Below are 27787 nucleotides of genomic sequence, written 5' to 3'. Positions count from 1 at the left end.
TCCCATCCAGGTTACCACATTGTAGCCAGTCCTGCTACTAGGCATTCAAAAGTAATTTTGACATGGATCAAACAATACATTTAATGTATCATTGCAGTACAACCAGCCACACTTAAATGTTTGTTTCATATTAAATGTTCTCCTTTCTTTAAACAACAAAAAACAAATAAGAAGCTAATAAATCACTACCTGATCGACACTTTCAAATGTTTGCATTTTTCTAGTAGCTTTACATTGTCTTCCTGTGTGTATTTTTACAATAAAAATCACTTCATTTTATTATTATTATTATTATTATTATTATTATTATTATTATTTGCTACCACCAACATATTTTAAAAATCTATTCATAAAATTGATGTTTGTTTAAAAGGCCACATAGTATCTCATTTCATTTACATAAAATATCCGAAATAGATAACTCTGTAGAGATAGAAAGTAAATTAGTGGTTGCAGGGTCTGGCAGAGGCGGGAATGGGGGTCTGCTAATGGGGAACAAGGTTTCTTTTGAGAATGTGACATATTCCAGAATTATGTAGTGGAGATTGTTGTACAACCTTGTGAACCTACCCAAAACCACTGGATTATAGACTTTAAAATGGTGAATATTATGGTATGTGAATTACATCGTTTAAAAATTTGATAATTGTTCATTGTGGAAATGTTTTAAAATAAAACAGAAGAAATTTAAATTAACTGTAGAATTCTAGATAACTAATAACGACATTTCGATGTGTATGTGCAGTTTTCGTTTTGTTGTTTTGTGTTTATTTTTTTTCTTTGGGTTTTATTTTTAACTCTTTTTAGGGCCTGGAAAAACCCTTTTGGCATCTGCTGGAACACCGCGCCTTTTCTCACTTGTCTCCATTGCCCAGATTCACATGCGCCTGTTACGTTTTGCTTATAGCTCTTAGGAGGTGCAATGTCTTGAATGAGGGCAACCATTGTTGCCTAAACTTTATGTAGTCAGGAAAAATAACACCTTTTAATTTCAGAATATAAATAGTATCCTTATTTCTCAGTTCCGAAGCAACAATAGGGCCTAGCTTTGTTGCAACAATAGGGCCTAGCTTTTTTGAAACTTAAGGTGTCAGTTTTAAGGACCATGGTGAGTGGATATCCTGAATTTATTCATATACTTGACTTGCTGAGGAAGTGCGCTGGGCCTGAGTATCTCGAAGCCTTCACTACTTGAAACTTTATCTGGTTTTCCATATGTGTAGATGATACTCTTTTGCTTAAATACCGAACCGCATTTTACCTAGGGTGAAGTATAAGGCTGAAAGAAATGAAAAATTGAATTCCAACATATATACTGACAAGAACATATTCAAAAAGAACTTTAACATTTCTAATGTCGACAGTGACTGCATGTCTGTGCAGGGATGACATCTGTTTATGACCCAGCAGAATATTTGGATCTCTTTTGGCTGTCATACAGAGTGTGCTTGTACACACCCCAACTGAATGCACCTGAAAATATTTATGCTTTGAAGTGAAAGCTGCTTCGGAAGAGATGGGAATCTTTGCCACAGTGGAATTGGACTAATGGCGCTTATTTTTCTTCGGAGTGTATATTTATTTGACTTTTTCACACCATTTGTCAATTTCTGAGCGGTTAATAATTTTTATGCTTCTTTCAGATGTGTGTATACAGTACAAGTGTGTTTGATTTCCTGTGGTCTCTCTATGTATAAATAGTGCTGAGTGATGGTATGTGTAACATGCCAATATAAAATTTCAAATCCAAACTGAAGTCTTTAATTCTTTAGCAAAAACCCGTTGACTGCCTTGTGTTGAATCCGCTTGTCTCTGTTCTGCAGCAGCCCAGGAGTCTAGGTTTTAATGCTGGGACAATTAGTCTCCGTGCGTGGAGGTGCAGCCCCTGCCGTCCTCCAGTTGTTTACAGAATGCTGAGGAAGATTAACATATACGCAGCAGCTAACTCAGGGAGAATGATCTCATCGCCACTAGAGAGCTGTGCGGTTTGCGGGGTGGTTTTAGAGAATAAAAATGTCACTTCTGAATGGTGGATCAGAAATGATTTATGAAAGATGGCATGAGAGAGTGACTTCTGACAGGTGGACAAGTTTGAACTAGTAGAAGTGATGGGAACAAGGAACCCTTCAAAAGTGGATGTGAAAAGCCATGGGATCATTCAGAAACAGGCTCCTCTGTGGGCTTTGGGGTGCTGGGGCTGATTATTGAGCTGTTGCCATCCCATGTGTCACCTCGCAGGGCCCATGGTTTAGGAAGCAGCGGTGTAGAGAGGATCAAGTTAGACACTGATGCCCTGAAGTGTAAACCAACCAGAAACTTGCTGCCTGATTCTGCCTGAAACTCACTTGTACTTCATTTTCAGACCTCGGCTTTTTTGAGCAAGGCTTCTTTGTAAGAGGAGTCTGAAATATCCGGGTAATTTGTTAATTCTTATTTCTCATTTAAGAGAGGCTGTTGGGGTGACCCAATATTGAATTATAAACTGTAAAAATTTTACCTTCTTGACCATTTTTTAGCGCACAGTTCAGAGGCATTTAGGACATTCACACTGTTGTGCAACCATCACCATCATCCATCTAGAGAATTTTTCATCTGGCAAAACTGGAACTGTCCTCATTAAACACTAATTCACCATTCCCCCTCCCCTATTCCCTAGCACTCACCATTCTACTTTCTGTCTATGATTTTAACTATGCTAAGTTTCTTATTTAAGTGAAATCATACAATATTTTTCTTTCTGTGACCGGCTCATCCCACTCAGCATAATGTCTTCAAGGTTTATCCATGTTGTAGCATGCGTCAGGGTTTCCTTACTTTTTAAGCTGCATAATGGTCCATTGTGTGCGTGCATGTCTGACTCTTCCATAGGCTTTGATACCATAAACCCAGATCTATCCAGGTGTTGTCAGAGTCACCCTCGACTTTACCATCCCCCATCCACCCTACTGGGGGACCCAGTCAAGTCCATGATCCCAGGCAAAAGTTTGAAAGTAAAATCAAAAGAGAAAGGGACTGAGTTGGAATACAGAGAAGGGTCTGTGTGAGGCTCAGATGGTTTTCTAGGGTGTCATTTACACCTGCCCATCCTTGCCCTAGATTTGGGAACAGGGGCCTATGTCTTCATGCTGTATTCCCAGCTGAGCAGACCAGATATGTTTTTGCCCTTCGTTTTTATGAGTTTGGTGGTAGGTGCTCCCACTGGCACAAAGTCTCTGAAGGGTGGGGTCGCTATTGCTGTAAAGATGAAGACTGAAGACGTACATCTTTGCATTTGTGGCCTCTGGCTGCAAGTGGGTCTGGGGGCCGAGAAGGTAGTGAGCTGCTTAAGAAATTCTCCAATTCTGAATGTATTCGGAATTCCCAGGGGACTGTATCTGGAGGGAAACCTGCTGACTCTGGCTAAAGAAGTGCTTTACTTTGCCATCCAGTGTTTTAATTTCTCACCCTCCCTGAATGACACTTGGAGCTTTAGTCACATGTTTGCTTCATCTGTCTCCGCTGCAAACCGTTTGTATTTTGCCTTGCTTGAGATAAACTTAAGACCCACATTTACTATTATGTCAAATCTGTTGCTACAAAAGTCCTCTAGAAGTTACCATAATACCCTCTTCCTCAAGATGTTCTGTAAACAGAGGGTAGTTTTGTTAGAACACTATTGTATTTGCATAAGAAACAAAAGTAAAGGCCCCTGAAATGAAATCTCTTTAACGTGTGTGCTGTGTTCTCTTGTCCAGGGGAAGCGGAGGTTCCTGATTCAAGTGACCCTTTGGGACAAGTGGATGGACACAACAGCCCTATTCCAACTCTGAAAGGTAAACTGTGAAGTGTTCTTTTAATGCAAGTCTTTGATGGTGTTTTCAGAGTGCCTTGCACAGAGGCTAGCAATGACTCGCCATTTCTGCTGAAGGCTTGGTCTGCTGCACAGATGGTCAGGGTGCCCTGTGGCCAAGTGCTACCCCCCTGATGTGCATGGTAATGCAGTTACCTCCATAGCTGTCTTGATGTACTTGTGAGGATGGTGTGGGCTGGTTAGAGGCAGTTGGAAATTGACAGGTGAGAGGTGACAGGGCAGGAGTAGGTAAATGGCCACTGAGGGAGGGTGGGACCTTGGGAGTGGGCGCTTCATGGGCCTGAGTACAGCTTTAGGGGCTGAACTTCTGGCTTGGCTACTAAATCTCCTGCTGACAAGTGGTTATATTCTTTCGATGTGACTGTCCACAGTGGGTAGGCATCTTCACAGGTCACCAAGGATCAAGTTCTTAGTCTTGTTGATACAGCCTTTCTCAGAGATTTCAGTGTCACTGCTTACTTGACACACTCTGTAGGCATCTTAGATTTGTAGGGTCAATAGAACACATTTCCTGCGATGCAGCCCAGTTACTTGGGGAAATGTGCCTTTGCTATATCCCTGTCACCATGTTGCCTAGGATCACTGTCTCAATCAGCTCAGCTGCCATAATAGACTACACCCTGGGCAGCTCAATCAACAGGAATCTATTTCTCACAGTTCTGGAAGCTGGAAGTCCAAGATCAAGATGCCATTATGGTCAGTCCTGTTGAGGCCTGCCTCTCTTCATGGTTTGCAGATGGTGCTGTGTCCTCACTTAGCAGAGAGAGGCTCTGGTCTCTTCCTCTCTCAATAAGGACACTGCTTCCATCATGGGGGCGCCAGCCTCATGAATCCATCTAATCCTAATCACCTCCCAAAGGCCCTGCCTTCAAATATCATCACATTGAGGTTTAGGGCTTTAACATGCAAATTTGAGGGCTGGGTGAATACAGCTCAGTCCAGAATAGCCACTTTATATCTGCTTAACGTTTTTGTTTTAGCATCATTTGAAGTCCAGAAATCTGAAATAGTTTCACAGCCCCTTGCATGTTGAGAATTTCCGTGTCCCCTCAGGACCCATGTCTAAGAGGGGTTCTCCTGGAGATTGAGAAGCGATGACTCAAGTCCGCCAGTTTCAGCCAGGATATCAAGAATGTCTCCCTTTGTCCTGAAAGGGCTTCTTGGGGTCACATAGGGTGCTGAGTTCCCTTCTCACTTCAGAATGCCTTGCTGGTGAGTGCACCGATTGTTTAGAGGTTTGTTTAAATCGAGGGTGGGTAGAGGCTCCTTGATGAGGATTTCCTGTTAGTGTGTCAAATGTAGTAAACACACAGGTTGGTTCTTTCCTGTTGACCCCCTCGCAGTTGTTACACATTCACTGTGACCTCACAGGCACCCAGGCTGTGCTTGTAGGGGAGGGCTTCTATCAGGATAGGGATATGCCCCCACAGGAGCAAAGGCCTGTGCTCTGGAAGCTTGTGTACAGCGCTGAGCCTCAACAAATGTTTTTTAGGAAGAAAGATAGTTTTTGATGGTTACATTCTGAAATCATTTATCAGAAGTCTGAAAGGGAAAGAGAAGGGCATTTTGGTTTGCAGACAGGATGTTGCATTGAGATCTGAAGAGGTGACATATACTAAAAGGTGATGGGAGGGAGTGTGTCCCAAGCCAAGGCAGGGACCTGTCTGTGCAAATGCCTTGTGGTCAATAGGACTCGGTATCTTGGGACAGCTGAGAAAAGGTAAGGGCTCATGGGCTGAGGTGGTGGAGGTTTGAGAGGTCAACAGGTGCAAAGCCTGTGTGGCTCAATACTGTGGCCATCAGCCACACATGAGTCTTTACATTTAAATCAATTAAAATTAAATAAAATTCATTGGTCCTGCTAGCTACATTTCAGATGCTCAGTAGCCACATATGACTGGAGGCCACAGCAATAGACAGCACAGATCTAGAACATTCCATTCTCGTAGAAAGTTCCATCAGGCAGCTCTGGGTAGAGTATGCATAGCTCTTTAGATGACAGGAGAAAGTTCTGTTTCATTGTAAGTACCACCCTGCCCCCACTCTGGAAGCATTGCAGCCTAGGATGTGGTGTAACCTGATTTACACTCTTTAAAGATCGTCATGGCAGATCTAGAGGATGATGGTTGTGGGGGAGAAGTGGAGGGGCAGTTAGGAGGGAGGTATGGCCGGGTCAAGAGAAATGGACACACCACAGTAGTAACGATCTAAAACACAACCTGCAGTTATTCTTAGACTCTCATGCTCCCTTGGGAAAGTGTCCTGCCCATAAGTAGAGTGTGTTGGGCCTCCTTGTGGGCCCCGGGCTGGGGGATGCAGAGCAGAGAGGAGCCGGTGGGTGGGGTGGAGCCGGCTGTTCCTTACCCGGAGTGCTCACAGATGCCCTCTGGAAGGCAGAGTTGGCTGCAGGACTCAGGGCCTACTTAGGTTGGAAGAGCATTTGCTGACTGAGGGGCAGAAATGACCGTGGGCTGCAAAACATAGACAGACATGTATTGCCATCTGGCTACACGCTTTAAACATTGATAAGTCAGATTTAGTGCCTCAGGTGGGACTCCTGGACCTCCTTTCTGATTTTTGAGCAGTGCTCTCTAATGTCCTCTGTTTAGTTGGGATTTGATTGCCTCCTGTCTGCTTTGTTAACCTACATGTGACCATGTTAAACCATGCGCACTTCAACACCTGTGCAGTGCTGAGGAGGGTTGCAGGTAGTTTAGAAGCTTGCCTTGGACTTCTCCAAGGCACAGAAACACTAGTTGCAGAGGAAAACCAGTCAAGTGGCTATGTGTGTGTGTGTGTGTGCGCGCGCGCACGCGCACGCCTGTACAAATGCTTGTAGAAGGGCAGAACACCAGGTCCTCGAATGATGTGGTTTGAATCAGCACCGTTCTGTTATGACTTTGATGCGATGCCATAGGAACTTAACTCTTGTTTATATCGGTTAGCTTACGATAAAGTTGGTTTCATTATATGTTCTTTTGCTTAATGTCACAGAACCTATCAAGGACATTAGGTGACTTACTGTAGAGAAGGAAGCAGAGAGCCATGGCAGCCTGGCCTTTTCCCCATGGTGGCAGCATGAGGCAGTGTAGTATGGAGAACGCAGCAGTCTGAGCTTGGTTTGCCCAGAAGACAGACCTGGATTGCATGGTGGCTTCACCTTCCTTTTGGGGCCAGGGCACTTCTCTGGGCCTCTTGTCACCCTCCAGCCATTGGAGGGATGAAAAGGGCCTAGGAGACAGCACTTACCCAGGAAGTAGTGGCTGGATGCTGATGCCACTTTTTGTCATCACAATTGTGATTGTTGTTGGAGTGTCCATCAGTTTCCAGGTGTGGATGCCTAAGCAGCCCCTTGGGGGACAGGATTCTAGTGAGCAGTCCCCAGGAAGTCTCAGGGAAACTCAAGGGCCCTATATTCGAGTGCAGGCCAGTTCTCTGGCCCTGCAGTGTGATTTACTTTCTTTTAGGTTATGGCTCTTGCACAAAAGGGGACTCCCTCTAGCCTTCCTTCCTGTGCCCCCCCCCCCCGCCCCCACCTCCTCATACCCTCAGTGACAGGAATTGATCTGGCAGTGCCGGATTCATTATTCCATGTGCACTTTTATTTAAAGGGCTTCTGAGACTATCACTGCCTGGTCACATTTGGTTTAAATCATATATAAAATGTAGTAATAGTTGTATGGATTGTATGAGCTTATTCTTTAATCCAGTTACCATTTATGATGCCCACACATCTGTAAAATTGCAGGCAGGTGAAAATGGTTGGCAGACCAGGTCATTAGTGAGTGACATAACCACTCTGCCCAAGCTTTTTCATTCAGATGCACTGTGCCAGCATCGACCACTTAATGTGTACTTGGTGGTTGGTATTGAGAGAGATCCCAGAGCAAAAAGCCTATCTAGAAGAGAAAATGAACACAAAAGACTTTGTGATTTAGAGTTGAAAAGTTTGCCCGAAATTTCCGTATGCCAGAGTACTGTCATCATTAGGATTAAATCTGACTCTGGTTATAGTACTATGTTAACGTGGGAGTGGACATTTAACAGGAGTTTTGTGTTCCTTGCTACATTAGACACACGATTTGTTATTGTTATTGTTATTACAAAAGAGTACATTGGGCCTAGAAACCATTTGCTCTTTTGTTCCAAGGCCATACTTTAAGTGCGTATGTCACACATCTAAGATTTTGTAAAATCAGTACTGTGGAATGTTTGTGGGAAGTGGATAATTTCTGAGAGGTTAGGCAGGTGGTGCTGGTCACGTCCATCCTGTAGCTTCCCACAGCAGACCTGGCGGGTCGTGTCTCCGGCCTGAGGAGAGCTGCTCACTGGCCACGCAGAAACTAGGAGAGTTTCTGACTCTCCCTGTTGGAGGAGGACATGTTGCAGTTATAGGTGATCTCAAGGGCACTCTAAATTACAGAGCAAGAACCAATGCCTACTCACCAGGCTGTCCCTTGCTATTTGCAACATGATGTGTTGTGTTGCTGAACCAAAATTTCCTCGAACAGAGAAAACAGAGCAGTCAGCTGAAGTCACCACATCAGCAATGGAAACAAAGCCTGTTCTCTGTTTACTGAGTGCTGGTTCCTAATTCATGTGGGATATGTGGATTGAATAGCGTATATTTTGGGTGCATTTCTGATTTATTTTGGAAGCCTTGGTGTGTGTGTATGAGAGAGAGAGGGAGGGAGGGAAGGAGTTTAAAGGGCTGCTGAGACTATCACTGAGAGAGAAAGAGAGAGAGAGAGAGAGCGAGAGCGAGTGAGAGAGAAGAGAGAGAGAGAGAGAGAGAGAGAGAGAGAGAGATTGAGATTACTTCCTGGAGTTTACTATAGAGTGAGGGTCTCCACAGCTGATGGGGTAAAATTGAAAACAGCACGTTAATTGCAGATACCATATTAAGTCTATGACTAGGAACATGGCCCCAGGCTGAGCTGTAAGTCTGGGCCCCCTGCAGCTCTTCACTGACTGTCCCCTGGCCCATTATGGTAACCTTTGAGAGTGTACAGAAGGCCTAAAATGTTTCCTAACTTCCTTCACATGTGGTTTCCAGGCTCTGAGCCTGTGACACTCGAGGTGAAGGCCATTTGTTGACTACCCCTGACCTGCCGGCTTTGAATTTGCAGTGCTCATTGGTTTCTCTGGGATGTGGTCAAACTGAATGGTGGTAGGAGAAAACCCCGACCCACAGATAAGAGGTTTCAAAGTGTGCAGAGTAGTGTTGTCCAGGGCTGAGATTGGGGACAGGGGCCTTGGACAGGGGTGCACGTGAGCCCACCTGGGGAGGGCAGGGATGTACCTGGCTGATTTTTACCTCTAAGTCTTCCTCGTTATCTCTCCCTCCCAGGGTCCCCTCCCAAACCCCTCTCACTTTCCTTTGGTAGCTTCTACCACCAGTGCCGCAGCTGGGATGGAGTCATGGCAACTGGAGGCTACTGTCATCTGGCCAGTATTGTCGACAGCTATCCTTCCTACTGAAGTGGCAGAGAAGGCAGTGGTGATTCTTCTTCCTCAGCTCCTTGGGCTTAAATACGGCAATGGGCTTATTCATGTGTGGTTGTCTCATGGCCGTCCCTGGTATGTGTGTGTATGTTTCTCTCTGTGTGTACACATTTCACCTCTCTGTATCTGTGTGTGTTCATTCATATCCCTGTCCCTTTGTGAGGATGTGAGTGTCATCCTGTGTGTAGATCTTGGTTTTTTGAGCTGTTTCCTTCTTCAGTCCTTCTGCCCCTCTCCATTACTTTCTGAGGGCTGTCATAACAAAGCTTCACAGACCAGGTGCCTTAAACAATAGGAGCTTATTCTCTCACAGTTGTGGAGGCTAGAAGTCCCAAATCAAAGTGTCGGCAAGGTTGGTTGCTTCTCAGGGAGAAACTGTCATGTGCCGCTCTCCTAGCTTCTGTTGCTGCAGTCGTTACAGTTTCATGGCTTGTGGCAGCCTCATTCTCCTCTCTGCCTTTGTTGTCACATGGCCTCCTCTGTGTGCCTGTGTTCAAATGTCCTTCTTATAAGGACACCAGCTAGTGGAGTATGGACCCCCGTGTGACCTCATCTTGATAGCATTTACAGTGATACAAATAAGGTGCCTTTTACAGGTTCCAGGGATCAGAATTCCAACATACCTCTTTGCAGGATACAGTTCACTGCCCAGTAAGTACCCTTCTCCAAAAGTGCAAACACTCAGGTACTTTTCTCCATCTCTCAGTTCCTTTTATTTCACTTTCCCCTGTTTTTCTCATTCTCTCTGATTCCCGTCCTTTCTAATCTCATGCCTCTTCTCCTTCCCCTGTTGCTCTCTTGCTCAGCAACCCCCATCCTATTTCATACAACTGGCCCTATGCAGACCACTAGACAGCTCAGCGGGAGAGTCTGAGGGGGAGTGTCCTGCTGCCACCCCCCCCCCCCCATCTGATTTATTGACCTATAAATACTTAACCCTGGAAGAGCATCTTTATTTCCTCCCTGGGGCTCTCAGGGTCTCCTAGTCACCTGCCCTTCCAGGCAGGTTGTCTGTTTTGTTTTTCACCAGTCAAAGCCCTGTGACCTTGTGACCCCGCGTAGATAAGGCTTTCTTTATCTCCTTCCCAGACCTGTCAGTGTGGCCTGGTCAACAAGCAGACCCTCAAACACCTAGGTAATCTGACCGAGTTGGTGAATGTGTGGATGGATGGTTGGGATTTTTTTAAAAAAATCACTAAGCATTGATCTAACTGTGAAGCCAGAGGGGTATTCCCGGTCATGGGTCCTCCTGTTCCATCTGCCACTGGTGTGTCTTCATGCTTGGACTCAGCTCCACTGTCCAGAGTTGGGGGTGAGCAGAGAGCTGGCCTGGGCAGTGGGGAGATGGAATCCACCAATGTCCGTCATAAAAGTTACTCTGCTGTTAAGAAGGGGAACCCTTTTGGGTAATTAAAAGTGGAGACTTCTGTTCTCCTCGCTGATGCTGTGGGGGCGCTGGCTGCATCCATTCTCAGTTGCCATGCCTGACTCCTCGCATCCTGTTCAGTCATGTCTGGAGAGGTTTGGGGCAGCTCTTGAGGAAGCCTTTGTGAGCTAGCGGGAAGCTTAGCATTGGTTAGTACAAACCTCGTATTTTGCACATAAGAGAAATAAAGCCAAGAGGTTAAATGGCTGGCTGTAAATTAAACACCAAGGGAGAGAGCAGTATGGTGCTTCTTCTTTAGAGAACTTACTTTCTAGCTTTTATGTTGGTCTCCAGAGAATTCATGACATTTAGAAAGAGTGGACAAACTAACTTAGCCACTCTCCTTCTTAAATTACATGTAAGTGCTCAATCAGATATTACTCAAAGATGTAAATGCTTAGATGAACTTGCAAGAGAGATGGAGAACTGCCTAGGAGCCAGGAATAGAAATGAAACAGAATTGTGGCATACTGGGTGCTGAGGCAGGAATCACTTAAGTTGGTCACGCTTCCTTGGCAGCCTTAGAGAACAGCCTAGTTATCCTGGGAAAAAGTTTACCTGGGGCAAAGAGTTGGACTCTGCAGGTATCATACAGTTATGACATGGGTTGCCCAACAGTGGCAGGTGGTGCCACCACGTGGCTGTGGAGCAGGTATTGATACATCTGGGTGCCAGAGAAGAAGAAGCACCTATAAAACATGGACACTTCAACAAAGCTAGTGTGGGCAAAGGGCACCTGCATATTTGTCAGGTCCTCCAATGCTTCAATGCTAGAATAAACCCCCCAGAACATAAATGCTCTACTAGAGAGAATATGCAAGAATAGGAAAATCCTGAATGAGATTATATGAAAAAATAAATACACTGAAGTTACTGATTTCACTGGGAATTGCATGTATTTATCCTTCAATCAGGAGGAATAAGGGGTTGAGACAAAAATCAATTTTGGTTTTAGGAAAATGAAGATGTTTACATTTCTTGTACCCTAATACAAGGCCTGTGAAATATCAGCCTTACTATAGAAACCACACTGCTAGGCTCAGTTGTATTGGAGCCCTGGCTTTTAACATCAAGTCGGAAGGGACACCATGGGGTCTGCAGAGCAGAGGTGTTGTGGATAAGCCTCCACAGAAAGCCAGGAGACCTGGGGGCTGCAGTCCTGGGATAGGAGCGGTTTAACCTATCAGCCCAGTGAGTGCCTCAGCCCTGGCTCCAGGGTGGAAACACAGGTGTTCTCCTCATGAGCATTCAAACTTGCAGCCATACCTTGGGAAACCAAATCTACATGATTGGAATGTTCTTGGGGAATCCCGAGCCCCAGCCTTCACATGGAGACTTGGCACTGCCTGTCACAAGGACCCGGGCATCCATGGAATCCCACAGGAAAACCAGCAGGACAGTAAAAAATTACAAAGCACACTTGGAGAGGCCTACGGTAAGTGGGGAGTTAGCAAACAGTAAATCCCAAAGGATTAAAGATAAAGGAAGAATAAAAGAACCAAATAAACCTTCTTGAAATGAAAATTACAGTTGATGAAATGAGAAACTTCAGGTTAAGGAGTAGATCGTTGATAGCTAAAGATAAAAGTAAAGGATAGGTAACATAAAAGTAGGTAAAGGGCATGAGGAATTGCATGAGGAAGTTCAACATGTATCTAGAGAGAGATTTCAAAGGAGAAATAAAGGGGAAGGGAGAAACAATATTTCTTGAGATTTTGGTGGAGAATTTTACACAATTGACGGATGGCACAAATCTTCAGATGTTAGAATTGGCACTGAGGCCCAAGGAGGCTAAAATAAAAATAAATTCACAGTTGGCAATACTTTGAAATGGCAAAGACAAAGGGGAAATATGAAAAGTAGCCTAAGAGAGGAAGAGGAAAAGTCAGGTTACTCACAAAAGAACAAGAACTGGCAAGACTTGTAATAGTAACTGCAAAAACCAGAAGATGATACTGTAATTGCCAGTCTAGACTTCTGTATCCAGCTAAACTGTTACTAAAGGGTAAATTAACAGGTATTTTCAGACCAAGACTAAGTGTTTACAGCCTCAGTGCTTTATCCAAAGAAGGATGGCTATAATTGGGAGGAAGGAGTGAGATGCAGGCAGTGTTGACAAGGAAAGAACTTGGTAAACTGATCAGCAATCTAAACGACTCTGTTAGTAAAAATCATCAATAATAATGACCACATGGGGCTTAAAAACAGAGTGTAACTAAAACATTGGGAAGCAGTAACTCAAAGCTGTGGTGGTTTGGGGATCATTGCAGCTCACAACATTTCAGAGTGCTAGTATTTGATTGTGTTTGGGAGACTGTCTGATTAGCCACTTAAGTATAACTTTCAAACAAGAAAAGGGAGAATAAAGAAAAAACAGTAAAAAATAGGAAAGGAAATTAAGAGACAAAATAAAAGCATTAAAAAACCCATCAGTTAAAAACTCGTAGATGAATACATATAGATTAATAATTAGCATGTTAAGTTGTTATTTTTAGAAGATTCATGTATAATATATAATCATTAAAATGTTTTAAAAATTAAAAATAAAGAATACGACTGTGTTAATCAAAGTACCCTGAAATAGCTACATTAATATCAGACAAAACGGGCTTTTTAGACAAAAGCCTTACATAATGATGTAAGGACCAGATGATGAAATAAACATGAAGTTTATTGCACCCAGCAATACAACTTGACAGAATTACTAGTAGCTGTTTGATAAATACAGAAGCAGCTGACATATAACTCATTGAATCTAATATACCAGCCCATAGCCCATTAGGAACCGGGCCACACAGCAGGAGGTAAGTGGCAGGCGAGTGAGCCAGCATAGCTTCATCTGTATTTGCAGCTGCTCTAGCACTAGCGTCGCCGCCTCAGCTCCACTTCTGATCATCAGGCATTAGATTCTCATGGGAGCACCGGTCCCTGGTGCCAAATTCTAATAAGATAAGAACATTAACAATTTGAACAACGAAATTGACAAACTTAATCTAATGGGTGTGTACTCATAATACCTGCCCTGAGCAATTAGAGAACATGCATTCTTAGCATCAGACGTGGAGTATTTATAGGAATTGATGCTGCACTAGACACAAAGCAAATTCCAGTACTGTCAAAGAGTCATCACCACACAGGCTATGCTCTGTGAAAACTGTGTGATGAAAGCACACTTTTAATAATTCATAGCTAAAAGAAAAAAATTATAATGTAAGTTACAAGTTAGTTGGATCTGACCAACCATATGGAGATTAAGTAAAAATTTATTAGATGGCTAAAGAAGTTGAAGGGAAATTTACTTCATTGACTCATACATTAGAAAAGGAAAAAGAAAATTTATTAACTGCAGAAGTTAGAAATGAGCAACAGTGTAAAGATTTGAACAGACAGCTACAGGAGAACCCCGATGACCAAAAACTTTCCAAAAGATGCTCAAGCTCATGAGGAATTCTTAATATAGAAACTAAAAAATTAGCATATGTGTCAGATTGGCAAATATTTTAAAGCCCAAAACAGCAAATGTTAGCAAAGTTGTGTGGCAACACTTTTTAAGACATTGTTAGTAGAATACAAATGGTTTCAAGCACTTCTGAGACCTAGAGAAATTAAAGATTTCAAGGCTCTATGACTTAGCACTTCTACCTCCGGGTGTATACTTTTGAGATACTTTTGTATATGTTCAAGGCGAGATGTATACAAGTGGTCATTAAACACTTGTGTGAACTAGAAAAAATGTGGGAACAACTTACTGCCCCTCAAATTGGAAATGGATAAAGAAATTGTGGGTTGCTTGTATAATGGAATATTATACAGTAATTAATATAAACGAACTGCATCAACATAGATAAATCCTAGCCTGGCTTTGAAGTGGGAAAAAAACTAGCAAAGATGTTCTTTCAGAGAAAATTTCTAAAGATATGAACTAATGCAAATATGTGTTAGAATAGTGCATACCAGTTTTATGGAGAGGGAGGGAGAAATAAGAGAAGGGTGGGCTTTAGTTGAAATAATAATATAGTTCAGTAAAGTGGCAAGATAAAAGCAAAGTATACATGGTGGACAGAATAATGGCTCTAAAGATGCCCACATTGTAATCCCTGGAACTGATGAACATGTCACCTTTCTTGACACAATAACTTTGCAGATGGGATTAAGTTAAGGATTTCGAGATGGGAAATGATCCTGGGTGATTCAGGTGGGCCCAGTGTAACCACAGAGGCCTTCGTAAGGAGTAGGCAGAAAGATCAGATTCACTACGTGGAGGTGTGACAAGAAGCAGAGATGGTAGTGAAACAAAGAAGGTGCCAGGAGCCAGGGCATGCAGTGCCTCCAGGAGCCAAGAAAGGCAAAGGAAAAGACTCTCCCACAGCCTCCAGAAGGAACACAGCCCTGCGACACCTTGATTTTAGGACTTCTGACCTCCTTAACTGTAAGATAATAAATTTGTGTTGTTTTACATTACTAAATTTATGCTAATTTTTACAACAGCAATAAGAAATTAGTACAATATATAGACATCTGATAGTTGTCCTGTAAGCCTTAAAATGCTTATGTGGAAATAATAGAAATAAAACCAATTCGCGAAATAGTAAGGAAAATTACAAAATACCTAGAAAACTACCTAAAAATAAATGTGAAAATCTATATGAAGAAAATGATAATGCTTTTCTGAATAGATGAAAAGGTCTGGAATAGTGAATGACTTTGCTTTCTCAATATTGTCAAGAGGGCAGTTTTATACAGATCATCTGTAAAAGCAATTCTCTATCAAAGCCCTAATTTTTAAATGAGTTTGTCAGGATGATTCTAAATTAAGTTTGAGAAGCTAACCCAAAAAGTAACATTTGTTATTCTTGATGTCTAAATATATTTTAGTCATCATAATTGAACAGATGTGATGTTGCCACAGCAACAGACCAAGATCATTGGGGTGGGGGCAAGGTTAGAAATGCATGGAGGTTGTTTTAGGTGACAGCCAGGGGAACACCCTCTGTGGAGTTCATTGTTTTGGCAGAGACTTGCCTCTTGAGAAATAGCAAAGGTCTGAGGACGGGGTATTCTCGGCCAAGCACAATGAGGGGCAAGCTTGGGTGTGTTTTAGGAAGAGCAAGGGACTCGCCGTCACTTCTTGTGGGGGAGAGTATGGGAAGAGTAGAGAGAATTACAGAAGCAGTGATACCATGGATATAAATTAGCTTTTCTCTATTATCCATCTGCTTACTTTCTTCCTGAAGTCTAAGTTTTGCTAAACCACCTAGAGAAGGAGCTATGCATTTATGAAGTTATGATCTCAATCTATGATTTTAGACTCTCTGAGTGTCCCGTAGAATATGAAGGAGGCCTAGATTAGGACATGGGTACCATCCATGGAGATTCTGCTCTGTCCATTCCCAGCTGGACAGGCCTTCTGTATACCCCTGTATCCGGAGACTCCCCAGGTATAGGTGCCTGCCATTTAGGAATGTGCTTTCCAGTCCCAGTACTACCTTCCACCGATGCTCCTTCTCAATGTTGTCTCAATGTTGTGTTCATTTCTTGGATGGGTCTAGTTCACTGAAACTACAGCTTTTCTTTATCCTCAGCCTTTTGGAGTAACGGTTCTCAGCCCAGGCCACATGCGTAAGGGCTTTTGTCAGATGCCATTGCCCAGGCACTGACTGGGACTTAATTGCCATAGTGTACAAGTGGATGTTTTTTATAAACTCCCAGGTGATCCCAATGTGAAGAAAGATTTGAGCCCCACTGGTTAAGACAATGTAAAATCAAGAACTGGTAGGAACCCCACATGTAGACCAGATCACTTCACTAGATTCTCCTTTGTTTTCTGTAAACTGAGGAAGATATCGCTTCATGGCGAGTGCTTATCTAGTTGAGAGTGAAGGGGATCTTCATAAATGAGGTGCCTCAGGCCCAGAGGAAATCAGCAGTGGCCTTACCCCAAGGCCTGAGAAAAGCTGAGGGTAATTGGCAGCACAGAGTGGTCTCCTCCCCTTTGCTTGAAGCCTCCGCTCCCCTCCGGCTTTTATGTGGTTTGTCTACCTGGTGTGACCTTGCCCATACTCCTCAGGGGGCATTTTCTGACCCTAGGACTACATTTACAATGTTGTGCAACCATCACCACTCTCTAGTTTCAGACATTTTCAGCACCCCAAAGGAAGACCCCATACCCACTAAGAGTCATTCCTTAATTTCCCCTCCCTCATCCTCTGGCAACCATTACTTCGTTTTCTGTTTTGCATATTTGGTATAGATTTGCCTATTTTGAATATTTCATGTAAATATATAAACAAGAGCACTTTGATAATTAAATCAACTGTATAAGGTCCTTGATCTCAACACATGCAGATTTCTTCAGCCCATGTTAGCTATTATTACTAAAGCATCTAAAAGGGAAATACTGGCACCATCTCTGAACTAAGTCTTGTTCTGCTCTTAGTGGATGGTTTCACAAAGTTAGAGATCAGCACCAAGCTGTCCATGGAAACCAGCAGGAGATTATCATCCCTATCTGTAGTTCTGATAAAGGAGTCTTCATGGGGGACACTGAAAGCCTAAATCTAAACAATTGTCAAATTGTCAATCAGGAGTACAGAAGAAGCTGTTGAGGGGAACGATAAAGAGGAATTCCGTGTTTCCATATCCATTCAATGTAAAAAAAGATTCTTGCAAAGAAATAGATACTGAGTCTATTTATGGTAACTGGACAGTCCCAGTTTCTCCCTTGGTGCCCTTCTAAGTTGTACAAAGGAACGTTCTTAGCTTTCTTTTCTGACCACTCGCCTCCCTTTCTAGACAAATGTTTCTTCTATATCTTTCAAGACATATAGCTGATCAATAGAGATATCCCAAGTTGATGTACACAAACGCCCTAAAAACAAAGGGAGGTAGTAGCAGAATGACTCTGGAGCCAAGCCCCCCAAATGGATGAGATGACAATCAGCAGTGACTACCGTGTCCTGGCCCTCAGAACCTCTGGACCGGCTCCTTTAGATTTTTGCTAGTCAGAGACACAAACTGTCTTTTCACAAAGTATTACATGTGTCTGCTGGAAAGTCATAGTTTGTCATTAGTGTAGAGATGAGAATTATAATTAAACTTTCGCCACAAGGAAGAGAGATTGTTGTGACTTTAATATGTTATTTGCTATTTCAAATGACAAATTGATGACTATTTTATATGCCCTACTGTGCATTTAGTGATAAGAAAACCTTAATGAGGCATTTGACTATTCAGCAACTTGAAAGTGCTTCATGTGAAACCCTCCAGTTAAGATGGGCCCTGGCCAGAACATGATGAAACAATGTGTTCACTAAAATCTGGGAATCCCAGATTGTATCAGAGCAACCACTTCAAACTGTCAAAGCAGATTTGACTTTGTGTTTAGAGACACAGGGTCTAGAGCAGGAACCCCAGGAATGTAGGTTTCCCCAGGTCAAACTGAAGCAGTTAAATTAATGAAGAACATGCATGGGGAACGTCACTTTGCTTTATTCAGCCTTTCTTTTCAGAGGGTTGTCATTGACATTGTTACCCTCCAGCTTTTTGTCATCCATAAAAATTCTCTTCTGCAACTTAATTTAGTGTATTGAGAAAAGGGTTAGCTAGGAGAGAATTGAGGTAGAACCTAATGATGCTATTAACAGTAATAATCAGTGCAAATTAGTTACCCCTCTCCAGGCAGATAACTATCCACTCTCCTTTGTGAAGGAAAACTGTCCCTTCATCTTGAAACCCACTGCCTCCTGCCCCCTCAGCTACCTCTTACTGCCCAACGTATAGGGGCCCTAACCCATCCTGTGAAACTTACCCCCAGGGTACACTAGAGATCCTCTAATTTTCCATCCAGTTAAATAACAGAGACATGCCATCTTCCAATATTTCAACTTCATTTCTTAAAAGAATAAGGACTAAACAGAAATCAAGCCAAAAGGTTTAGAAAATGAATATATTTTATAGTCATCTTCAGATTGCACTGTTATCTCTGTCTGGAGTTCATCTCCTGGTGATTGTTTTGTCTTTCTAGCCTTAGTTTCTTTCTTTTTTTTAAATGTGTTATGGAAGTTTCGCATGCATGTTTATCTTGAGAGTAACTTCCCAGCCCCTGACCTACACACACATGTATGCACACATGTGCACACACACACACACACACACCACAGACACACATACCACACACCCACATACACCACACAAACACCATACACATATTCCATATAAACACCAAACACACCACACACACATACTACACAACATATACACACCACTCTCCTCCATTGGCTCTTTCACTTCCTCTTGTCCCCCATGGCCTGTATGACCCGCTGAGTGCTTCTGCCCTAGGTTGAACTGGGGCCCCACATTGCAGGACACCATTTCCAGCCCTGCTTGCTCTGTCTTCTGCTTTTAGGCCATGTTTCCTTGCAGAATATGAGACCTGGATGGCTTCTTCCTGTTCCTTACCTGGGTGCAGTGGGACAGAGCTTTCAGCAACTCTCAGCCTCGTCATTTTTGTTCTGTTTGGGCCTTCGATTAGCTTATGTTTGGAGATGTCTCTGTGGTGTATGGCAGGAGGAGGATGGACTTTCTGAGCAAGAATTTACATTATAAATTAGTGAGACTGGATTAGATTTAGAGCTTGAAAAGAGAAGTATAGTCAGTCCTCATTATTTGCAGATTCTGTATTTGTTATTTCGCCTATTGCCTAAAATGTATTTGTAACCTCAAATCGATACTCATGTACTCATTCACAGAAATGCCCAGAGCAGGGAAAATTTTGAATTGCCTGATGTACATGTTCCCATCTGAAGGAAGGAATGCTCTGACTAATCATTTTAGCTCATACTGTAAACAGGTGTCCTTTTCATGGTCTGTCGCTTCATGTTTTTCACACCTTTATTGGTGATTTCTCTGTTTAAAATGCCCCCAGTAATAGTGCTAAAACGCTATCTAGTGTTCCTCAGTAAAGAGCTGTGATGTGCTTCTGAAGAAAACGGGTGCTTGATAAGCTTCCTTCAGGCATGAGTTGCAGCACTATTGGCTGTGAGCTCAACGTTAGTGAATCAACAATATATATTAAATAAGGTCCCTTTAAATAGAAACACATAAAACAAGGCTGTGTAGTAGGTTGATGTAAACACTGTGACCAGAGGCTAAGCCACCGTAGTGGTTTCACATTCCTTAATTCAATGTTCTTGGCAACATTCTAGAACACAGTTACCACCAGTAATGAGAGTGCACTGTATGTGTGTGAGAGAAATTGAAGCCTTCCCTAGGCAGCTCCTAGAAGGAGCCCAGGCAGCCCTTCCCTCCAGCCCTCACTGAAGTTTGCTCTTTTGTGACACTCTCCTTTGCAGGTTACTTTCTGAATTTTCTGGAGCCAGTGAACAATATCACCATAGTCCAAGGCCAGACCGCAATTCTGCACTGCAAGGTGGCCGGCAACCCGCCCCCAAGTGTGCGGTGGCTGAAGAATGATGCCCCAGTCGTGCAGGAGCCCCGACGCGTCATCATCCGGAAGACAGAGTATGGCTCTCGGCTACGAATCCAAGACCTGGACACAACGGACACCGGCTACTACCAGTGCGTGGCCACCAACGGGGTAAAGACCATTACCGCCACAGGTGTCCTATTTGTGCGGCTTGGTAAGTGGTGACAGTGTGGGCCTGTTAGTTTGCAGCTGGGGAGCATCACAGCCACCATGTGCAAGATTCGTTTGTAGTTTTAAACTGAGCATACACACACCAGCAGAGAGGAAATCAATAAAGCCTTTCTCCAGGGCCTTTCCCCTTGTGCCCGCTCCCAACTTAACCTGCTCCCCATTCACTGGTAATAAAAGAAAAGGGACACAGATGGAGGGTCTAAACCTGGATGTAGAACATGATACTTGAAGCTGGGCTTCAAGACATAATGGGCAGGCTGTGTGTCACAAGGTCACCCTGTGGGGAGGCTGCCACTCACAGCCCTGGAGGACTCCCCTCCCCCAAGAGGCCCAGCACCTACCACCCAACAGAAACCTGGCCCAGTGTGATGATGACAGTTCTGTTCTCTTGTGCTTGTCACAGGTGGTGACAGAGTTAAATGGCTAGAAGAAATGTGTCCCCTTCTATCCCATTTGTGAGAAGGTCTCTGCAATGCCCCAGCCTATCACACAAATGGCAGAAACTCCAAAAATACGTCCAAACATTTCTGCATAAACAGAGTGCCCCTCCGTGCTTCACAGTTTTCCTATTCCTGGGCGGGGCAGAGCCTGGCGGAGGACAGCTCACCACAAACGAGCACCGTTGGCTACAGCTAGCATTGGCTGGATTGGAAAAAGTTTGACTCCAAATCACGAAGTATTAATAACGTGTACTTCTCTTCTTTTTAGGTCCAACACACAGCCCAAATCATAACTTTCAGTAAGTATCTGTTTTCCTCAAACCATTTTCTCATTCTCTGAGGGTTTCCGTTATGTAAGAATCCAGGTTTTAAATCCAGCAAGCACACGTCTTTGCCAAATTTGCTGAAAGTTCACATAAGGCTGGGCTTCACACAAGGATGGCAATGCGCTTGATTTGGGCTGGAAAACAATTGTATTTTTCAGTTTAATGTTAGGAAAAATGTCATGAAAACAGAAATTGCTAGTTTCGTCTGTGATCATGACCTTCCAGAGTACCTGGAAGGAATATCAGCACACAGATCAGGTTGTCCAGGGCCACCAGGACCTGGTATCCAAACACATTTAGAACGAGAGAAGCAATTCTTCCTGAAATCCCAGCACCATCCACAATTGTAGGTGTGGTCTCAAACCTTCTTCGGTGATGAAGGTGAGGAGACAGGCTCGGAGCCTGGCTCAGGGACTTTATTGAGCTGTGAACAGTTCCTGCTGTGAACTCAGGTCTCTTTTCTGATGTAGCTCCTTTCACCACAGCCGTCCATTGCGGGAAGATTCCCCTTGGGACCTCTTATGTCATCATGTGCCTGAGAATCACTCTTCAGTGCCTGTGTTTGAGGCTAGCAGTGGCAGTTGGAGTCCTCATATCCTACCCAAACATATCAAAGAACCATAGCTTCACTTCCAGATGTTCCGAGCAGTGACACAGACACTGTGTGTTGCCTATCTGAGCAGTGTTTGCACATCCATATCCCCCAGCGCCTCATAAACACTGGGCCTCTGAGGCATGGTAGGGGAGCTGGGGCCCTCTGAGCACATATCAGGTGCTGCTTACACAAGGCAGATTTGTGCGAATCCTTACTAATTATTTGAGTGAGGAAAGAAGAAATCGCATCAAGGAAATGTCTGCAAGACTTTGGAAAACAGTATAAGTCATTTCAAACACTGAATCATTATCTTCTTTTACATTTAGATCATAATTTATATAAATATATGGCAAATATTATACTTTATAATATGGAATCTGCAAATAATGAGGACTGACTATACTTCTCTTTTCAAGCTCTAAATCTAATCCAGTCTCACTAATTTATAATGTAAATTCATGCTCAGAAAGTCCATCCTCCTCCCGCCATACACCACAGAGACATCTCCAAACATAAGCTAATTGAAGGCGTGAACAGAACAAAAATGGCGAGGCTGAGAGTTGCTGAAAGCTCTGTCACACTGCACCCAGGTCAGGAGCAGGAAGAAGCCATTTCGGGGCTCGTATATAATATCATATATATAAATATGATTATAATGTAATTTGTTAAATATGTAAGTAACAAATATGTTTACATATTTAAATTTCATTTTTAAAAACAGCATGTTTACACTTATTTTCTTCTCATTTTTAATTATGGATTAAATCAATACATTCTTGCAAATAATTTGGGCAGTTCTAATAAAGTGAAAGTTTATCCTTACCCGTCCCTCTGATCTTTGCCCCAGGATGGCCTCCATTGTCACATAGGTATGCCAAACAGGACTTTCTTAGTATTTACTACCAGTGTGTACCTAGAGAGATAGAGTATTTCACTTTTATCTACTTTTTTACATAAATGATATTATATTCGATGTTTAATTAACAGTGTGTCAGTGTATTTCAGATTTCCCTGATAATCTTTCTTCCTGTCTACACGGTACATGACTTTTTCTGCACTAGCAGGAATTTCCGTAGCTTCCACTCCCACAGTGGTTTCACTGTTTGTGTCCAGAGATAGGTGGACAGTTTCTCTAGGGGGGATTCTGAAGAGTAGGGCAAGGAGTGGCACAGGATGTACCCTCCTGTTTATAAGGTGGACTTGCACGTGACATGTGTGCGGGTCGCTCCCTCCCACACAGTAAGAGGACTCCTTTCTCCTTGCCTCTAACTCGATGTCTAAATCTTCACTTTTGCTGCTCGGAAGGAGGAAAGCTGGTGTCGTCCGCTTTGTTCTCCCTCCCCATCACCGCTGAGGCCTACTGGAGGATAGGTGTTTCCTGGCACTCATACTTCTTTGTCAACTGTCTCCTCATAACCCTTGCCCATCGCCCTTACATTGTTTCTTGATGATTTTTCATAAGTATTTGTCTTATTCCTTGATCACACAGAAATTTAAGTTTTTCTGTCATTTATCGATAATTATATGGGTTTTCATGGGTCTTATTAAAGAGCACCCTAACTTCCCTGAAAATTCATAATGGTATTTTGATTGGAATTGTAATGAATTTTTAGATAAATTTGGGAAAAATTAATATCTAAATTGAATTGTCCTGTCAAGGACCTTCTTCATGCTTTAAGATGTCCTTTTCTCCCTACATTCATTGTGAAAAATTTAAACACATGGAAAAGTAGAAATAGTTTTATAGTAACATGCAATCCATGTACCTACCAACTAGATCCTATCATTTACATTATACCGTGCCAGCTTTATTGCCTGTCTTTCCATCCATCAATCCATCTTATTTTTTTTTTTTTACTCATTTTACAACTTGTATATATATGTACACTTATCCTGAAATTTTTCAGCATGAGAATCATTAACAAGATTGCTTCTTTTTGGGTTAAAACTTATGTACAATGAAATGCACAAATCTTAAGTATTTCATTAATAAAGTGCAACAAATGCAGAAACCTCTGCAATCCAAACTGCTGTTCAAGCATAGAACATCCTATCACTAGAGAAAGTTCTATCATGTAACTTCCTAGTCAACTCCCCTCCTTCTCCAGGCAACCACTGTTTCGATTTTTTTCTACTGTGAACCTGTTTTACGTGTTTCAGAACTTCATAGAAATGTAATCCTACATCAGTAGGCAGCTACTTTTTTTGTTGCTAAATGGTGTTCCACACTATGACAGTGCAAGTCAGTTTATCCATTTTCCTGTTGATGGACACATGAGCACATTGCATCTTTTGACTATTATGAATAAGCTGTGATGGATATTCTCACACAAGGTTTTTGTGGGCAAGTTTATTTTCATTTCCGTTAGGTAAATACCTACGAGTAGAATTTCTGGCTTATAAGGTATATGTGTGCTGAGTTTTGTAAGAAATACCAGACCTTTTCCTGAGGTGGCTGTACCACTCAGTTTGCACTCACACCAGCAGGTAGGAGAGTTCTGGTCCCTGCATGTATTCACCAGCATATGGTCTGGTCAGTCATTTTAAGTTGAGCTATTCTGGTGGGTATTATTAATGGAATAGTTAAGACTTGTGCATTTCATTGTATGCAAATTTTAACTCAAGTGATCTTCATGTCATTCTCACATCTTGAAAAAGTAATTTTTATTAGTCATTTAAAATTTTCAAACAAATGCAATTTAAAGCTATAAAGTTTTTTTTCTGAATGCCATTTTGGCCCCATTTCTCCAGCTCCTACCCTCAAACACATGGGTTTTTGTTTTTTGTTATTTTCTGATTTTTGTTGCATTATTATCAGTGAATGTGAGATGTATTTACTTTTGGTAATTTGTTAAGATTTTTTTTGTGGCCATTTAGATACGGTTAATTTTTGTGACTATTTCCTGTTATTTGAAAAAATATGTGTGCTCTGATGGAGGCCACACATATCTCGATTTATATGTTAGATCGCATGTTAAGTATGTTATAAAAAAAAGTCTATATATTTTTTTGTCCACATAAGTTATAGATATCTGAAAATTTGTGAAAGTCATCCATACTCATTTTGGATTTACAATTTCTATGAGTTTTCTATTTTTTAAATTTGTGTGTATGTTCTTAAATACCTATAGGTTTGAGGCAATATAGCTTATGTTTAGTTTTGTTTTTAAGTTTCTTTTAATGCTTTTCACCTTGAGTTCAGTTTGCCAGATAATATTGTTGCACCTACTTTCTTTTTGTTTGCACTTGCTACGAACCTCTTTTACTATTCCTGTCCCACTTTTTTTTCAACCTTTTTATGTTCTGTTTTATGTAGGTCTCTTGTAAATAGCGTGTAAGTACTTTTTTTTTTTTTTTTCGGAGATTGATGAGGACAGTTTTTCAGTCTGAAAATTCATGTTAATACATGTAGGTTTTGTTCATTTTAATGATTATACAGCATTCCATTCAATGAGTCAGTTCCATTTTAATCATGCATGTTCCTGCTGAATGAAGGTTGGTTGTTTTCACTGATTAAATTGTCTTATGAGAAAGTCTGTCCATGTCTCCTTGTCCCTGTGGGTGAGAGTCCTCTGATGATAGAGACCTGGGAGTGGAATTGTGGGCGCGCACTTCCAACCTTTACCAGGTATGGCCAGATTGCCCTCCCAAGTGGTTGAAGAGTTCATAGTCCTACCAGTAATGCACACATTCTCATTTCCCTACATTTTCCAGCATGTGGTATTAGAACTTCAGATTTTGCCAGTGTCTCAGGAGTCCAGTAGTAATTTGTAGTAATTTTACATTGGACTTAACCAGTAAATAGTGAAGTTGAACATATTTTTGTTAGTTTAATTGCCATTAAATTGCCCATTTGTATAGTTTATCCTCTTTGTATGGATTCCATACTTGCAAATTGTTACTCATTAAAATTTCTTTATAGCCTCAAAATTAATTCTCACTCATGGACAGGTGCAGAGGAGTGAAAAATTTTGAGTCACCCAAGGTACGCATTCCCAGTTGAGGTCAGGTCTGCCTTCTTGTTTTAGTTCTCCTACGGTAAACGAAGGTCCTTTCTGAGCTCTACTTATATTTTGTGCTTTTCATTGGTGATTTTGCTGTTTAAAATGGTCCTGAGTATGGTGCTGAAGTGCTGTCTAGTATTCCTAGGTGAGGAAGGCCATGATGTGCCTTGTGGAAGAAATACCTGCTAGATAAGCCTCTTTGTTCAAGCATGAGTTACAGTACTGCCGGCAGTGAGCTCAATGGTGATAAAACAGAAACACATAAAACACAATTCTGTGTTGATCGGTTGATGAAAATGTTGTGACCACAACTTTCAATAAACTCTCTGTTTTTCCACTGAGAACAATGACTCAGTATTTACTAATTCTGTTTTGGCAGTGACTTTACAGAAAATAACTACTACAAATAACCAGAATAGACTGTATTTTGTCCATTTTTCTTTAAGGTATTTGTCTTTTCCTTATTGAGTTGCAAGAGTTTTAAAATATATCCTAAATGTAATTTTACATAGTTTTTACTGCATCTGAATTTGATTTTTCTGCTGGCATAAGCTAGGATTTTACCATAAGATTTTTTTCTATATCAATGCCATGGCACTATCTAATGAATAACCTCATCTGTAATAAATAAATTTACTATCACCTTTGTCATGTGAAATTTCTATATGTGCAGATCTGCTTCTAGGCTCTCTATTTTCATCCAGTAGCTTCTGTACCACAATATTCTAACAGTATGTTGCTTTATAATATATCTTACTATATAGGGAGAAATAGTCTTACTTATTGCTATGGACTAAGTTGTCCCCCCTCCCAAAATTTATATTTTGAAGTTTTAAACACCTCCCACATGTGACTGTATTAGAGATAGGGATTTTAAAGAGGAAGACATGAGATCTCTCTCTCTCTCTCTCTCTCTCTCTCTCTCTCTCTCTCTCTCTCTCATCTTTATCTCTATCTTTATCTCTCTCTGCCACATGAGGACACAGCAAGGAGGAGGTAGCCATCCAAGAGCTAGGAACTGAACTGTGAGAAATCAATGTTTGTCATTTAAGTTGCCCAGTATCTGGTATTTGTTATGGCAGCCTGAACTAACCAATACCTTTACCTTATTACTATACCATTTTTCTAAATAATCTTGATCTTTGTCTTTCAGTCTTCCATATGAATCAGTTTGTATTTTTATTGGAATTACATAAAAATTTGATTTTTGCAGTTAACTTTTCATATACACAGGTTATTGTGTAATTTTTCTCCTTTCAACATATACTATTATGTTACATATTAAAGTTCCTTGTTATTAAGTAATTTTACATTTCTAGACTGAAATTTCAGTCAGGGTGAGTTATTCTTTCCATAACCAAGTCGATCTTCCAACTTTGTGCTAGCAGGTGATTTTATTTTGATCAATACCTTGTAGTCTGAAGCACCAGCTCATTGGCTTGGTGGTCATTTTTCTGCAGCCATGACTTTTCTGCCCATTGTGTGATTGTGTTTCAGAAGACTAACCTCTACCTCCTTTATGGTATCTCTTAAAGTTACCCAAATCAAAGATGGACAGAGGGAAAATCAGCGGGCTTAGAATCATCCACAAGCCCTCTCTTTTTGTCACTGGAATATCACCACCTTATCCTATGCTACAGCTTCTCTCTCAAGTCATTTCCTGAAAAATGCACAAAAGTTAAAGCTCTTTCATTTTTGGTCGAGTGGTGTTTCCTGTACCTGCAAGTGGAAAGTTATACAGTGAATAATCACATAGCCTTGGTTGGCCCCTGTGTACAGCACATCAGTGTTGGAACACACTGCTGTTGGTTCTGAGATGTGAACAGGAGTGGTCACATTTGGCTCCCCCCTCCCTGAGCTCATTGCTCTCTTTCCTGTGCTGCTGCCCTCGCATATCCGCATGTGTGAATGTGTGGACATCATTTTATGTGTGTTGAAGGAGGTGAGGGATGGAAATCTCTGGACCACTAAAACATTGTTTTCACT

The 27787-nt window shown here is 41.9% G+C and overlaps 1 protein-coding gene across 3 annotated transcripts in view; it reads left to right on the top strand.

The window, feature by feature from the left end:
- Positions 1–27787, top strand: part of ROR2 (receptor tyrosine kinase like orphan receptor 2) — a 202070-nt gene that overhangs the window by 143691 nt on the left and 30592 nt on the right. Inside the window, exons 1-4 of one of the 3 annotated variants that reach the window (XM_016160495.2) lie at positions 381–3812; positions 9201–9430; positions 20132–20419; positions 21145–21175. In XM_016160495.2, the coding sequence (XP_016015981.2) occupies positions 9391–9430; positions 20132–20419; positions 21145–21175 (359 nt within the window). In that variant the 5' untranslated portion in view covers positions 381–3812; positions 9201–9390. Of the gene's footprint in view, positions 1–380; positions 3813–4163; positions 5063–9200; positions 9431–20131; positions 20420–21144; positions 21176–27787 lie in introns of those variants that run through there. The other 2 variants (XM_016160496.2, XM_016160494.2) reach the window with 2 other exon arrangements.

The sequence above is a fragment of the Rousettus aegyptiacus genome, unplaced genomic scaffold (genome assembly GCF_014176215.1).
Source record: "Rousettus aegyptiacus isolate mRouAeg1 unplaced genomic scaffold, mRouAeg1.p scaffold_m13_p_3, whole genome shotgun sequence".
NCBI lineage: Eukaryota > Metazoa > Chordata > Mammalia > Chiroptera > Pteropodidae > Rousettus > Rousettus aegyptiacus.
The sequence above is the reverse complement of the archived record's forward strand: the minus strand, read 5'-3'. Positions and strand labels throughout refer to the sequence as shown.